Source organism: Neoarius graeffei, chromosome 2 (assembly GCF_027579695.1).
Source record: "Neoarius graeffei isolate fNeoGra1 chromosome 2, fNeoGra1.pri, whole genome shotgun sequence".
Taxonomy (NCBI): Eukaryota; Metazoa; Chordata; class Actinopteri; order Siluriformes; family Ariidae; genus Neoarius; species Neoarius graeffei.
Genome location: NC_083570.1, coordinates 38,804,080 through 38,818,207, shown reverse-complemented (window position 1 = coordinate 38,818,207; position 14,128 = coordinate 38,804,080). Strand labels below are relative to the sequence as shown.

The 14,128-nt window shown below is 47.5% G+C and overlaps 1 protein-coding gene across 4 annotated transcripts in view; it reads right to left on the bottom strand.

Moving 5' to 3' along the window:
• The window catches only part of slc30a2 (solute carrier family 30 member 2), a 43,154-nt gene that overhangs the window by 14,547 nt on the left and 14,479 nt on the right, over positions 1 to 14,128 (bottom strand). For all 4 annotated transcript variants that reach the window (XR_009654061.1, XM_060914179.1, XM_060914180.1 and 1 more), the window contains exon 2: positions 2,644 to 2,831. Coding sequence is in view for 3 of the 4 variants with exons in the window: in XM_060914179.1 (XP_060770162.1) it covers positions 2,644 to 2,831 (188 nt within the window). In the remaining variant the exon portion in view is untranslated. The remainder of the gene's footprint in view (positions 1 to 2,643; positions 2,832 to 14,128) is intronic.

Genomic DNA, 14,128 nt, shown 5'->3' with positions numbered 1-14,128 from the left:
TGGCAAGATTGTAGTTGTCAGGGAAATGGTTTATTCTTTCAATTTAATGCAGGACTCTGGAGCTGGCAATGGGTGCAGAGCCAATACCGCAATGTAAAGATGAACAAGAAACCAGAATTTCTAAATGGTTCGTTTCTTTTGTGTCCCACAGAGAGAATATTTATCTCCTCCAAAGCTGAAAATGTTCCATTCAAGAAGAAATCACATCCAATTGTATAAGTCAGTGAAAAAGAATGGGTTGTCATGACATATGAAGATTGATTTAAAGTAACTGAAATTCTGGTTGAACATCAGAAAAAAATGTCAGTTCAACTTTGTGAAGCAGAAAATTATAAAACTTTTTGCATTATGAAGTATAGATGTGTAATGTAACAAAATGAGGGTGAAAAGACTTTGGATACTTTCTGAATACAGTGACATGTTACACATGTCAATCCAGAGATACCAGTGATGCTGGCCTCTCCTACTCTTCGGACCTGGCTGATACATCTTGATGCGCTACTTCTGGCTGGAGTTCTGATCACTTCACTCCTGTGAAGGATGGCCCCATATGGACAGTCTAAAGATACCCTTAGAAGATGGCTCTGGACACTTAGCCCATGTTTACATTAGACCGTATCAGCGGATCATCAGATTAACGTTTTTAAAACGATTAGTGTGCACACAGCAACGCCAATACACGATTTGCGTGCACACAGCAACACCAATACACGGATACGCTTGGCTCCGCAGGCATCCTGCGCTCCAAATCACTCCGCCCTGAACAGCGAGTGCCCTCTGGAGGGTGCGCACTCCGGCCTTGCGCAGCTCACAGAGCACGCGAGTGAAGTGAACAAGCTGTGATTCGGGACTGAGCCGCTGTGTGTGTGATCCCAGCGCACATCACTTACCACTTGCAAGTGGAAGGATGGCAAGCCTAAAGACAATCATAACTACACAATGGGCAGTATTTGCATCAGTATTTGCAGTATTTTCATACTTTTATACTCTTTAATGAAAGGTGATACAAGGCGGAAGTCCGCGCCGTTTTTCAGCAGTCGCGTCACATGACCAACGCCAGCGAATCAGGAAGGTGGATGTCACAGTGACGTTGTCCAATGAGACGCCAGCTAGAGCTCAGCACAGCGTGTCCGCGTATTCTGAATGTTTACACAGCACCGGAGCTGACACGATCTGGATTGAATACGTGGACGCTGGCAGATTCCCGTTTCCCGGCGTTTCCAGGCGGTTTAATGTAAACGGACAGTGCATCCGCGAAGAAAACGAGACAGATACGGTCTAATGTAAACGTAGCCTTACAGTTTTGTTACGATGGCTTAGGACTACAGTTGCCATGAACAGTTTAGCACTCAAGTCACCATCAGTGAACAGTTGATAACATCAACAAAGTAGATGTCATGTTAAAACTACAATGAATTCCCTGACGACCATGTACCACTTCGTACAAAAAGCCAGATACTTCTTCAGCCTTACCCCTTCCACTGAAGCACATGTCCACACAACATTTAACTGACTAGAAAACTTGTATGGCCTGGCTCCATTGCCTCCCATTCTATAGAAACGAAGCCAAAATACCTCTGCCATGTTGTCAAATTTGAAGCATGAGTTGGTGCAGTAGAGACCAGTCAAAGTCAGGTACAACCACTCATTTTGTAAGCCTGCCCCCTTCTCCTCAATCTGTTGCGCCACAGAGCGTCTTCATTGTGGAAATCAATCGTATGTCTATCTAGAGACCTTATTACTGTCTGCTGAAGATATTTCATTAATATGGATGCATCTAGGAAGAACTTTTATCACATGAACTGGAAATTTGTTCACACCAGTGCAAAATGCTCTGGCAGTGCAGTGTGAGTAACTCATTATTTGGGACACATGGCTATTCTAAGCACACTGTAAACTAATTTGCCTACTTATAAAAACTACCCTAAAAGTTATTGGTAGTGTATGTGTTTGGTGATGAACAAATGATTTTGGGCTAATTTTGATGGGTGGCTGGATGTCATAAATACTGAAATATTTGGGACACATATAGCTATTAAGGTTGCTATATGGCTAGGTAGCTAGCATGAATAAACTAGCTTTTTCTGAATAAACTAACTAAATTTTGTCATTGAAATACATGGGGATGGGCAGGGCTAAAAATTGTACTGCAGCCAGCCAGCAGGGGCACTAGACTTGTGGAGGCTTCACTTTTTAGAGATGATATGCTGTCCATGTTTTCGACAGCCATTGCAACACTCCAATGGATTTGATCAAACATGGATCATTAGGATCAAGATCTACACAAACTTGTGGAGTCCATACCAGTTGTCATTAAAGCAAAAGAGGGATTCTCAAGAGATAGATGGAACTTTTTGTATTAATTTAAAAAAGAATGCAAAATAGAAGTATACCTTTGGATCCCAATATAGGTGTATATATTCCTATATACCATTCTGTGAGCAGTTCCTCCCAACTTCCTACATTTAATAATACACATAAACACACCATGTGCTTTATTGTAAATCACCCCTCATCTTCCCTCTTAATTATTTCTTGAAGAAGTTCTATAATTAAACACAGATAACATACCTAAACACACAAATGTGCCCTATGATTAGAAGCTTTGGTTACTGTTCTTTTTGATAGCAGCCTGACTCTTACCAATCACTTCTCCAATCATGAAGATCAGGCAGACTATAGCGGCAATGTACAGCTTCTTTTTAGCCACCAGATTATCGCGGTTCTCCTCCCATTGAGCTTTGCTTCCATGGCAGTGAGCTCCGACAGGCCTCTTCAACTCAATGGCCCCAGTAGCATCTCCATTCTCATACACCTGATCAGGAAATTCACTGCAAAAATGAGACATGATTTATTTCTACTATACAGCTTATATATTCAATATATTATATACAATATAGATCATAAAAATGAGTCGAATCCCCTCCTATATACACACAAGTTATTTTATTACTGACCATGATCATAAAACTAGTAGAACTCAATGCCAGTGATAGGGAGGTCTCCACCAAGTCTAGCCATTCTTGTTACTAATTTGTACTAATCACCATTAAAAGTGGCCTCTTAATTTTATTCAAGTGGTCTCCTCCCAGTTGGGCATGCCTGAAATACCTCCCCTGGGAGGTGTCCAGGAAGCATACTAGACAGATGCCTGAACCACCTCAACTGGCTCCTTTTGATATGAAGGAGCAGCAGCTGTATATAGAGCCCCTCCCAAATGTCTGAGCTCCTCACCCTATCTCTAAGGCTGAGCCTAGACATCCTGTGGAATGAGCTTATTTCTGCCACTTGTATCCCCAGTCCAGTGGTGGCTGGTAGTCTTTCAAACAGGGGAGGCTGGTCGGTTACGATATTTCCAGATTTTAAAAGAAAAAACACATCAATTTTGCCCATACTCTTGCCTCTGATCTGGCTGATTGTTGGCAGGGTCACAAACTGTGAAATAACAGGTTCTTTTGGCCCATTAGCCTACTGTCCAATATACATGATGGTGGTGTTTGGGGGGGGGTATATTTTAACATTTAATATTTTAAAATTGTGGCATGTTGTTTAAAAATTGACCTCGGCTGTGTTTTTGTTTAAAAATGTTTTCCAAATTGTAGCAGTGTTTAATTCATATCCAGAAAAACATATATTCCAATATAATATACTCAGCATAAACATTTTAAATAGATTCTATATTTTTGGTCCATCCATGACATATTACTAAAGTAGCCTATTTACTGTTGTTGATGTGGGTCACTTGCTGTTAGCCAATTCACTTTCTCGTACCAGGAGAGCTGAAAGGAACGAGTATTATTCCCTACCTTTTTCACCAAGTCAATTTGAGGCGTTGGTCTACCCTGCTCTTTAATTTTATTTTTTTCCTCGAAAGGAAGACTGGCAAATGGCTTCGCCAAAATTAAATCAGCAATGCTCGGAATCCGTGCACAGCTTTCTTGCTAGCTGACTAGCCCCCTCAAGTTCAAGTTCAGTCACTCAAATAAACGAAATTTCTGGAACTAAGATAGCAAACTTGACAACACTATAGTTACACTTTATTTACAATGAAAATATATACAAACTAAAAAAGCTGGTAGAAACCGTATGTAATGAATGAAATCGAAATGTAAGCCGATCTCTTACAATACACCACAGCACTTGCGAATCCGCATGGGACTGAACTGATGTTGCCAGATACGGCTGACGTTATCCAGCCCAAAATATGTTCAAAACCCGCCAAAATGCACTTAAAACCGCCCAATTGGGCGGGAAACCGCCCAATCTGGCAACACTGTCCGCTGCCTGTCTATAGTTGAAACGAGCTGTCAATCAAAGAAAATATCCGGCCGCTTTCACCAATCACCAGTCTCCTCGCGGAAACTGCCATGTCCCTCCCATGTGAGGCTGGGAGTCCGTGGGTGGGCATTTTCACAGTATTTGTCCAATAACCATCTTGCATTTTGAGATTGAAAAGCGCATCGCTCCCAAATGCCATTGACGTCCATTGAGGCTGGGAGTCCGTGAGACTCCGTGGGCGGGCATTTTCGCAGTATGTGTCCAATAATCGTCTTGCATTTTGAGATTGACAAGCACATAGCTCTCAATCCACTGAGGCTGGGCTGCATCGCGCTGTCATGAGGGGGAAAAACTCACGCACACGTTAGGCGAACTGGGGAAAGTTATAACGGAATGATTTTGCACTGTAGTGGGTTGAGCACATATATTTCTATGATTCTGGATCTGAAATAGCAATGTTATAAGGTCGGCTATAACATAAGCCTAGCACAATTCATCCTACACGATGTTCATCATTTTTAGAGGAGGCTGAGCCTCCCTCGTTGTCTTAGAGCAATCGCCCGTGCCCCAGTCTTATTCTTTTGATCATTACCTAGAGCTCATGACCATAGATGAGGATAGGAACATAGATTGATGGGTAAATCAATAGCTTTGTCTTTTGGCTCAGCCCTTGCTTCACCATGACAGATCAGTAGAGCATGTGCATGTCTGCTGACACTGTACCAAACTGCCTGTCAATCTCCAGTTACTTTTTCCCCCTTGCTTGTGAACAAGACCCCAAGACACTTAAACTCCTCCACTTAAGGTAGTGACCTACCCCCAACCTGGAGAGGGCATTCCACCTTTTTCTGGCTGAGGACCATGGCCTATGATTTGGAGATGCTGATTCTCATCCCAGCTGCTTCACACTTGGCTCCAACCAGTCCCAGGGCACACTAGAGATCACAGTTTGATCAAGCCAAAAGGACAAAATCATGTGTAAAAAGCATGTGCAAATCCATCCATCATCTGTAGCAGCTTATCCTGTGCAGGGTCGCATACAAGCTGGAGCCTATCCCAGCTGACTATGGGCGAGAGGCGGGGTACACCCTGGACAAGTTGCCAGGTCATCACAGGGCTAACACATAGAGACAAACAACCATTCACACTCACATTCACACCTATAGTCAATTTAGAGCCACCAATTAGCCTAACCTGCATGTCTTTGGACTCTGGGGGAAACTGGAGCACCCAGAGGAAACCCACACAGACATGGGGAGAACATGCAAACTCCACACAAAAAGGCCCTTGTCAGCCACTGGGCTCAAACCCAGGACCTTCTTGCTGTGAGGTGACAGTGCTAACCACTACACCACCATGCCACCCCATATGCAAAGAGTAATGACGCAATCCTGATATCACCAAACCAGACCAATTCTACCTCCTGACTGTGCCTGGAAATCCTGTCCACAAAAATTATGAACAGAATTGGCCCAGGCAGATTCCAGTGCCCACCAAGTACAAGTCTGACTTACTACCAGCAATGCCAACCAAGCTCTCGCTCCATTCATACAGGGACCTAATGGCCCATATCAATAGACCTGGTACCCCATACTCCCAGATCACCTCCCACAAGACTCCCTGAGGGACATGGTTGTATGCCTTTTCCAAGTCCACAAAGCACATGTGGACTGGTTGGAAAAGCTCCCATGAACCCTCCAGTATCCTTGAGAGGGTAAAGAACTGGTCCAGTGTTCCACAGCCAGGACAAAAACTGCATTGTCCCTCCTGAATCTGAGGTTTGACTAATGGACAAATTCTCCTTTCCAGTACCCTGGCATATATTTTCCCAGGGAAACTGAGGAGTGCGATCCCCTGAAAGTTGGAGCACACCCTCTGGTCTCCCTTTTTACAGATGGGAACCACCACCCCAGTCTGCCAGTCCAGAGGCAATGTCCCTAACCTCCACGCAATGTTGAAGACCTGTGCCAACTAAGACAGCCCAACAACATCCAGAGACTTCAGGAACTCAGGACAAAACTCATCCACTCTTGGAGCCCTGCTGCTGAGGAGTTTTTCAACTACCTCAATGACCTCAGCTTTAGTTATGGGTGAGTCCTCCCTGAGTCCTCCAACCTGCCTCCTCTATGGAAGGTGTGTCAGACAGGTTCAGGAGATACTCAAAGTATTCCTTCCACTGCCTGACTATATCCCCAGTTGAGGTCAACAGCACTCTGTTGTAAACAGCATGGGCAAAGCACTTCTTTCCCCTCCTGCGTCGCTTGATGGTTTGGCAGAATCTGATTCAAGGCTGACTAAAAGTCTTTTTCTATGGTCTTACCAAACTTCTCCCACAACTGAGTTTTTGCTTCCACAATTGCTGCAGCTATGCTCCACTTGGCCCATTGGTACCCGTCAGCTTCTTCAGGAGTTCCACAAGCCAATCAGGCTTGGAAGGCCTCCTTCTCCAGCTTGATGACTCCCTTAACTGCTGGTGCCCACCACCGGATTCAGGGGTTGCTGCCACGACTGGCACCAACAACTTTGCGACCACAGCTCCATACAGCTGTTCCAGCAATAGAGGCACTGAACATGGTCCATTCAGACTCAATGTCCCCAGCCTCTCTAGGAATGCAGGAGAAGCTCTGCTGGAGGTGTGAGTTGAAGATCTCTCTGACAAGAGGGCTCTGAGAAACATTCCCAGCACACCTGCAGTATATGTTTGGGTGTGCCAGGTCTGTCTGATGTCTTCCCCTGCCATCTGATCCAACTCACTACCAGGTGGTGATCAGTTGACAGCTCAGCTCCTCTCTTCACCCGAGTGTCCAAGACATACGACTGAAGGTCTGATGATATGACTACAAAATTGATCATCAACCTATGATCTAGAGTGCTCTGGTACCAAGTGTACTTATAAACACCCTTGTGCTTGAACATGGTGTTCGTTATGGACTATGCCTAGCACAGAAGTCCAATAATAGAGCACCACTCTGGTTTAGATCAGGTGGGCCATTCTTCCCAATCACACCCTTTCAGGTTTTACTGTCACTGACAATGTGAGCATTAAAGTCTCCTAGCAGAATGATAGAGTCACCCAAATGGGTGCCTTCCAGCACCCCACCCAAAGCCTCCAAGAAGGCTGAATACTTCAAATTGGTGTTCGGTGCATGAGCACAGACAACAGTCAGCACATGTACCCCAACTTGAAGCCTCACAGAGGCAACTCTCTCATCCACCAGAGTAAACGCCAATGCACTGACACCAAATCGGGGAGCTATGAGAAAACCCACACCTGCTCGCCACCTTTCACTGATGGCAACTCCAGAATAGAATCCAGCCTCTCTCCAGGAGTTTGGTCTTGGGCCCATACCGTGTGTTGAGGTGAGCCTGACTATGTCTAGCCAGTACCTCTCTACCTCCTGCACCAGCTCAGGCTCCTTTCCTGCCATAGAGGTTACAGTCCATGTTCCAAGAGCCAGTTTTGTCAGCCGGGGATCAGACTGCCATGGCACCCACCTCATACTGCTGACCAATCCAAATCACACTGGACCCTTATGGTTCCCCCTGCCAAAAGTGAGCCTACAGAAGGGCGGACTCATAACGCTCTTTTGGGCTGTGCCCAGTCAGGCCCCATGGGTAAAGGCCTGGCCACTAGGTGCTCGCTGACAAGCCCCTCCCCCAGGCCTGGCTCCAGAGTCGGGTCCTGGTATCCCTATTCTGGGTGAGGTATCAGTGTCCTTGTTTTTATTGTTCCTTATGAGAGTCTTCTGAATCGCTCTTTGTCTGGTCCCTCACCTAGAACTAGTTTGCCTTGGGAGACCCTACCAGGGGTGATTGCCCCCAACAGCTTAACTTCTAGGATCACTGGAACACATAAACCCCTTCATCACTATAAGGTGGTAATTCAGGGAAGTTGTTACAATTATAATTCTATATAAATCCAACAAACATTCAACCACTTGTTCTTGAGATATCATGCAAATGAGAATCTCAGCCAGACACACAGATAAGCCAAAAATAAAATTGTTCCAACGCATAGTGACAGCATGGGCAGGGCCAACAGGACCTGTGCCATGTTATTATAGGAGTAAATATCAAGCACACCAAAAGTTAGCAAGATGGTGGGAGATGCTGTTATTTAGATTATCTTACTGGTGCATGAAAGGAGAACAAAAGTATAGGTAGTGATCTGAAGTTTTGTATGTGTAGTGATTATTGTGGAAAGTCATGGGACACCAAGTTAAGACAAAGAGAAAGGTAGCCCTACTGTAACTGTCACTAACAGTCTGTCAGTAGACAGTCCTGGGGCAGATAACGCTAACAGTTAAAGGAGATATGTAGAACCATGGCCTCACTTTTTGTTTATACATGTAAATGCCTTGAGACCTCAAGAATGGCACAGTAATAGTTTTAAGTGTTAACAATAAATCTAATATAGCAGTTTTTACAATTAAAATGATTCATATAGGTAGCGGTCTGAGTGAATGACCTTGACATCTGTGACGTCACCGCAGGAAGGCTATCGGTCTCATTGCCATTTCCACTATACTAAAACACAGAGCTGACTGCAAGTTCAAGCTTCCATTTTGAGCTAATTTATTGCCATGCCACGTAGATGTGTTGCTGGCAGGTGCAGCAACATGACAGAAGGTGGATTTACGTTGCATTCATGGCCCAAGAATGTTCAAACTGCAAAGATTTGGATGCATTTTGCAAGAAATTCATGGGCACATTGGGCGCCTACGAAGTGGTCTCTCCTCTGCTCTGCACATTTTACTGAAGACTCGTATGAGACCTCTGACATGTTGAGGAGCGTTGGCTATAAGCCCATATTGAAAGAGGGTGTAGTACCAACAATTAAAGGAAAATAAAACTACAAGAAAAGGAAAGTAAGTTCAGTTGCACCAGTTCTCCTGGAGTGTGAGCCGAGGGTTGTTGCTAAAACCCGGGACAGAATGGGATGGGACGAGACGGGACATATTGCTCGGGCAGTGACCTCCCCGTGGTTGTTGCTAAAACCGGTGACGTCCCGTCCCATCCCAAGTTTTAGTAATTGCCTGAGCTGAGCAGTAATGGTGGAGTACTCAGTATGGAGAAAATGGAGAATGAGTGGACCAGCCATCTGATTTCTCTGCTGGATATGCTTGCCTCAGCAGCAATATCTTGCTCTTACGTGGAAGAAGCGAATGAACAGAAAACTGAATGAAGAACTGAAAGTCAAATTGTTTCAAAACAATCAGCCACAAGATCAGCCTTCAAAAAGCAAGAACACAGATGGGTAAGATCTCATTTGGATACAAGACAACAAAAACAACAACAGTTGTTGTTTACCTGCATTTAGATTAATACATGTAACTTGTATTGTGTATTTAAGTTACCGGTATAAGATTATTTAATTTGCTTCAGAATGTGATTGTCTCAGTTCATTTGATTATTTAATTAGCCTTTTACATTTTATCAGTGAAAATGCATGCATGTACATGTATGTTGCATAAGTTATAATGCCTATCCTGTTTTAATGAAGGTCAACCCACAATCAATGAAGTCAAATCAGTCTTATTGAGCAAGTCAGTAATGGTATTTCTTACTTTCACCATAAATTTTTATTGATATGACTTTGGCCGATAGCTGTCAAAGGCCTCGACATTAAAACCGGTTACCGCTGTGACGTCACGCACTCAGGGCTGGCTGGTTCAGTGGGGCAGCTCGAATGCCAACTTTGCAGTCGATTTTAACTCTCAAAATATATATTTTTTTATTCCCATTTATGCAGCAAACAAGAGACAAGGATGGAGATTGTCATGGTCCTACCTGTGGTTTTCCTCTCTTCAGGTAACATTTCCACTCCTCTCCACTCAGTATTACCTGCCACGCCTGCATACTCCTCCTCTTATTAACTTTCAGTAGCTGTCATTGGCTGTTGCCTATCACCTGCTCCTCCTCTGTGGGTATTTAAACTGCAGTCCTCCCAAGCTTCAGTGTCAGATCGTCTTCAAGGCATCGACTCCGTCAACTCTTCAGTCCTGGTAACCTGACCCTGCATTTCTGTCCCTAATCTTGCTACCTGATCTGTGACTCTGTGTTCCAGCCTGTTCCCTACTCCTGCCTGTTGTGCTGTCCTGTCTGTCTGCTGAGGGACTGCTTGCTGGGAGACTGCCTGAAACCCAAGTGCTGTCAGCTTACAGCCATGCTACTCTGACAATGCCTGATCCTGTCTGATCTCAGAAGCTAAGTAGGGCCAAGCTTGGTTAATACTTGGATGGGAGACTGCAGACATCACCACTATGCTCCCACCAGCCATCTCTGGCCATTGAACTTCGCACATCCACCCTTTCCCCTGCTATCAATAAAACTCAACATTTAACTTGTGCTCTTGGGTCCTCGTCTGTTTATCCTGACAGAATGATCTGACCATCATGGACCCAGCGCCCTCCCTGACCAGCATGGTGATTGAGCCTAAAATGACTGCCCTGCAGACTGGAACATACAGAGGGAGACATAAACTGGATGTCCGGTGACATTGCATCTCTGCTCCAGCTTAACCAGCAGCAACAACTGTTTCAACAACAGCAGCCTCAGCTAACCCAGGTCCTGCAAGTACTCACCAACCTCACCACTCCATCTGCTCATGTTCCTCCTGCTCTGGCCCCTGGTGACCTGGAACTGAAGATGGGTAATCTGGAATGTTTCAATGGTGACACAAACCAGGTCCGGCCATTCCTGACCAGCTGCTGTATCCAGTTCTCTCTGCGGCCCAGGACCTTCTCGATGGAGGGAGCCAAGGTGGGGTACATCATCACTCACCTGACCGGCCGGGCTCGGCTGTGGGGGACAGCAGAATTCGACCTGCAGACCCCGGCCTGTGCCTTCGCTGAGGAGATGTTAAAGGTGTTCGACCTGGGCTTGTCAAGAACAGAGGCGTCATGAGCACTGATGAGTATCTGTCAGGGCAACCGGATGGTGGTGGACTACTCCATTGACTTTCGTACCCTGGTGAGGCGCAGTTCGTGGAACATGGTGGCACTAGTGGACACCTTCCTCCACAGTTTGGTGGACTACGTCAAGGACGAGCTCGTTTCCCATGAGCAACACTCGATGAGGCCATTGCCCTTGCCGTGCGCATCGATCATCGTATCCAGATCCGTAGACGAGAGAAGGGGCATCCTAGTCAACCTGCCACCCACACTCGGGGGGAGTCTTCTGCTGCCCAGTTCCTGCCTGTCACGCCCCAAAGCCGACATAATCAGTCTGAGCCCATGGAGATCGGCCGTGCCTCCCTCTCCCCCGAGGAACGACAGCGCTGCCTGACCTCCATCCATAAACCCCTGCTTCAGCTTCCCGACACCACTTGTGCCCTGACCACCCTGGTGGACTCTGGAGCCGAAGCCAACATCATGGATACAGAGTTCGCATGGCAGCTGGGTGTGGGTCACCACCATCTCACTCCACCCGTTCCTGTACGAGCGCTGGGTGGACATCATCTCGGCACAGTTACACACATCACAACCCCCGTGACCATGTTGCTGTCAGGAAACCACCAGGAGTCCATCCAGTTCCACCTCCTACACTCACCCGGCCAACCACTCATCCTAGGGTACCCGTGGCTCCGTCTACACAACCCCCAACTTGACTGGGAGACTGGCACCATACGAGAGTGGGGAAGGGGCTGCCATCAGACCTGCTTGAAGGGAGCTGTCCTGCCAGCCAACCAGGAGACCACCAGCTCCACCCCCGACATATCCAAGGTTCCTGTCTGCTATCACCACCTGAGAGAGGTGTTCAACAAGTCCAAGGCCACGTCGTTGCCCCCACACCGACCATACGACTGCGCCATTGACCTCCTGCCAGGCACCGCACCCCCTAAGGGCCATCTCTACTCCCTGTCAGCCCCGGAAAGAAAGGCCATGGAGGACTACATAGATGACTCTCTGGCCGCTGGCCTAATCCGTCCATCGTCCTCTCCTGCCGGAGCTGGATTTTTCTTCGTGGGAAAGAAGGATGGTTCTTTTCGCCCATGCATACCGGGGCTTGAACGACATTACGGTTAAGAACCGCTACCCTCTGCCACTACTCTCCTCCGCCTTTGAACTGCTGCAAGGGGCCACAGTGTTCACCAAGCTAGATTTCCGGAACGCTTACCATCTGGTGCGAGTAAGAGAAGGCGACGAGTGGAAGACTGCGTTCAACACCCCGACGGGACATTATGAATATCTGGTCATGCCATTCGGTCTCACCAATGCCCCAGCAGTGTTCCAGGCGCTGGTAAACGACATCCTTAGAGACATGCTCAATAAGTTCGTTTTCATTTACTTGGACGATATTTTGATCTTCTCAAAAACCCTGTCTGAACACACCCACCACGTCCAGTTGGTCCTGCGCCGCCTGCTTGAAAATTCGTTGTTTGTGAAAGCAGAGAAGTGCGAGTTCCACGCTCAGTCTGTCTCGTTCCTGGGATATATGGTGACCGAGGGCAGCATTCAAATGGACCCTGCAAAGGTGTCAGCAGTGACGTCGTGGCCGGTTCCAGAGAGCCGTAAGAAACTGCAGCAGTTCCTGGGGTTCACCAACTTCTATAGGAGGTTCATCCAGGGCTACAGCACCGTGGCAGCCCCACTCACCGCACTGACCAGCATCAAACAGCCCTTCCAATGGACTGCTGCAGCTGACAAAGCCTTCAAAACCCTCAAGGCCCATTTCACTTCAGCTCCCATCCTCCGGATGCCTGACGCCGAGCGGCAGTTTGTGGTGGAGGTAGACGCCTCAGATGTGGGAGTCGGGGCAGTGCTCTCCCAGCGAGCAGCAGAGGATGGAAAAATGCACCCCTGTGCCTTCTACTCCCGAAGACTAACCCCAGCAGAAAGCAACTACGACATTGGCAATCGCGAGCTACTGGCTGTCAAGCTCGCCCTCGAGGAGTGGCGCCACTGGTTGGAGGGGTCTAAGGTTACATTTGTGGTCTGGACAGACCACAAAAACCTGGAATATATCCGGACAGCCAGGAGGCTAAACTCCCGCCAGCGCCGGTGGTCACTATTCTTCACCCGATTCAACTTTGTCCTTTCCTACCGTCCTGGCTCCCGCAACATCAAGCCCGATGCACTCTCCCGGATGTTTCAGAGGGATGAGGCATCCAAGGAGGAATTAACACCCATCCTCCCAAGCCCCTGTGTCATTGCTGCCCTGACCTGGGACATCGAGAAGCAGGTTCGAGAGGCCATCAGGGACCAGCCAGGCCCCAGCGCTTGCCCCTCCAACCGTCTCTATGTTCCAGCTGACCTGAGGTCTCAGGTGATTCACTGGGGACATGACTCCTGCCTGGCCTGTCACCCCGGGGTCACACGCTCCCTCCATCTGCTGTCTCAGCGATTCTGGTGGCCGTTGATGAGGAAGGACATCCAGGATTTTGTGAGAGCCTGCCCCACTTGCAACCAGCACAAGTCCCCCAGTCAGCCCCCAGCCGGGTTACTCCAGCCCCTGCCAGTACCCATGCGTCCCTGGTCCCACGTCTCCCTGGACTTTGTTACTGGTCTTCCTCCATCGGAAGGTAATACGGTCATCCTCACCATTGTGGACCGCTTCAGTAAGATGACCCACTTTGTGCCTCTCCCAAAACTGCCAACTGCGAAGGAGACTGCCTGGGTCGTCTTAGAACATGTCTTTCGGGTCCACGGCCTGCCCAGGGATATCGTTTCTGACCAGGGACCGCAGTTCTCCGCCAGTTTCTGGAGGGAATTCTGCCACCTCCTCGGGGCCACTGCCAGTCTGTCGTCCGGGTTTCACCCACAGTCAAATAGCCAAACGGAGCGCATGAATCAGGAACTGGAGAAGGCACTTAGGTGTGTGGCTTCACGCAACCCCCACGCCTGGGCTC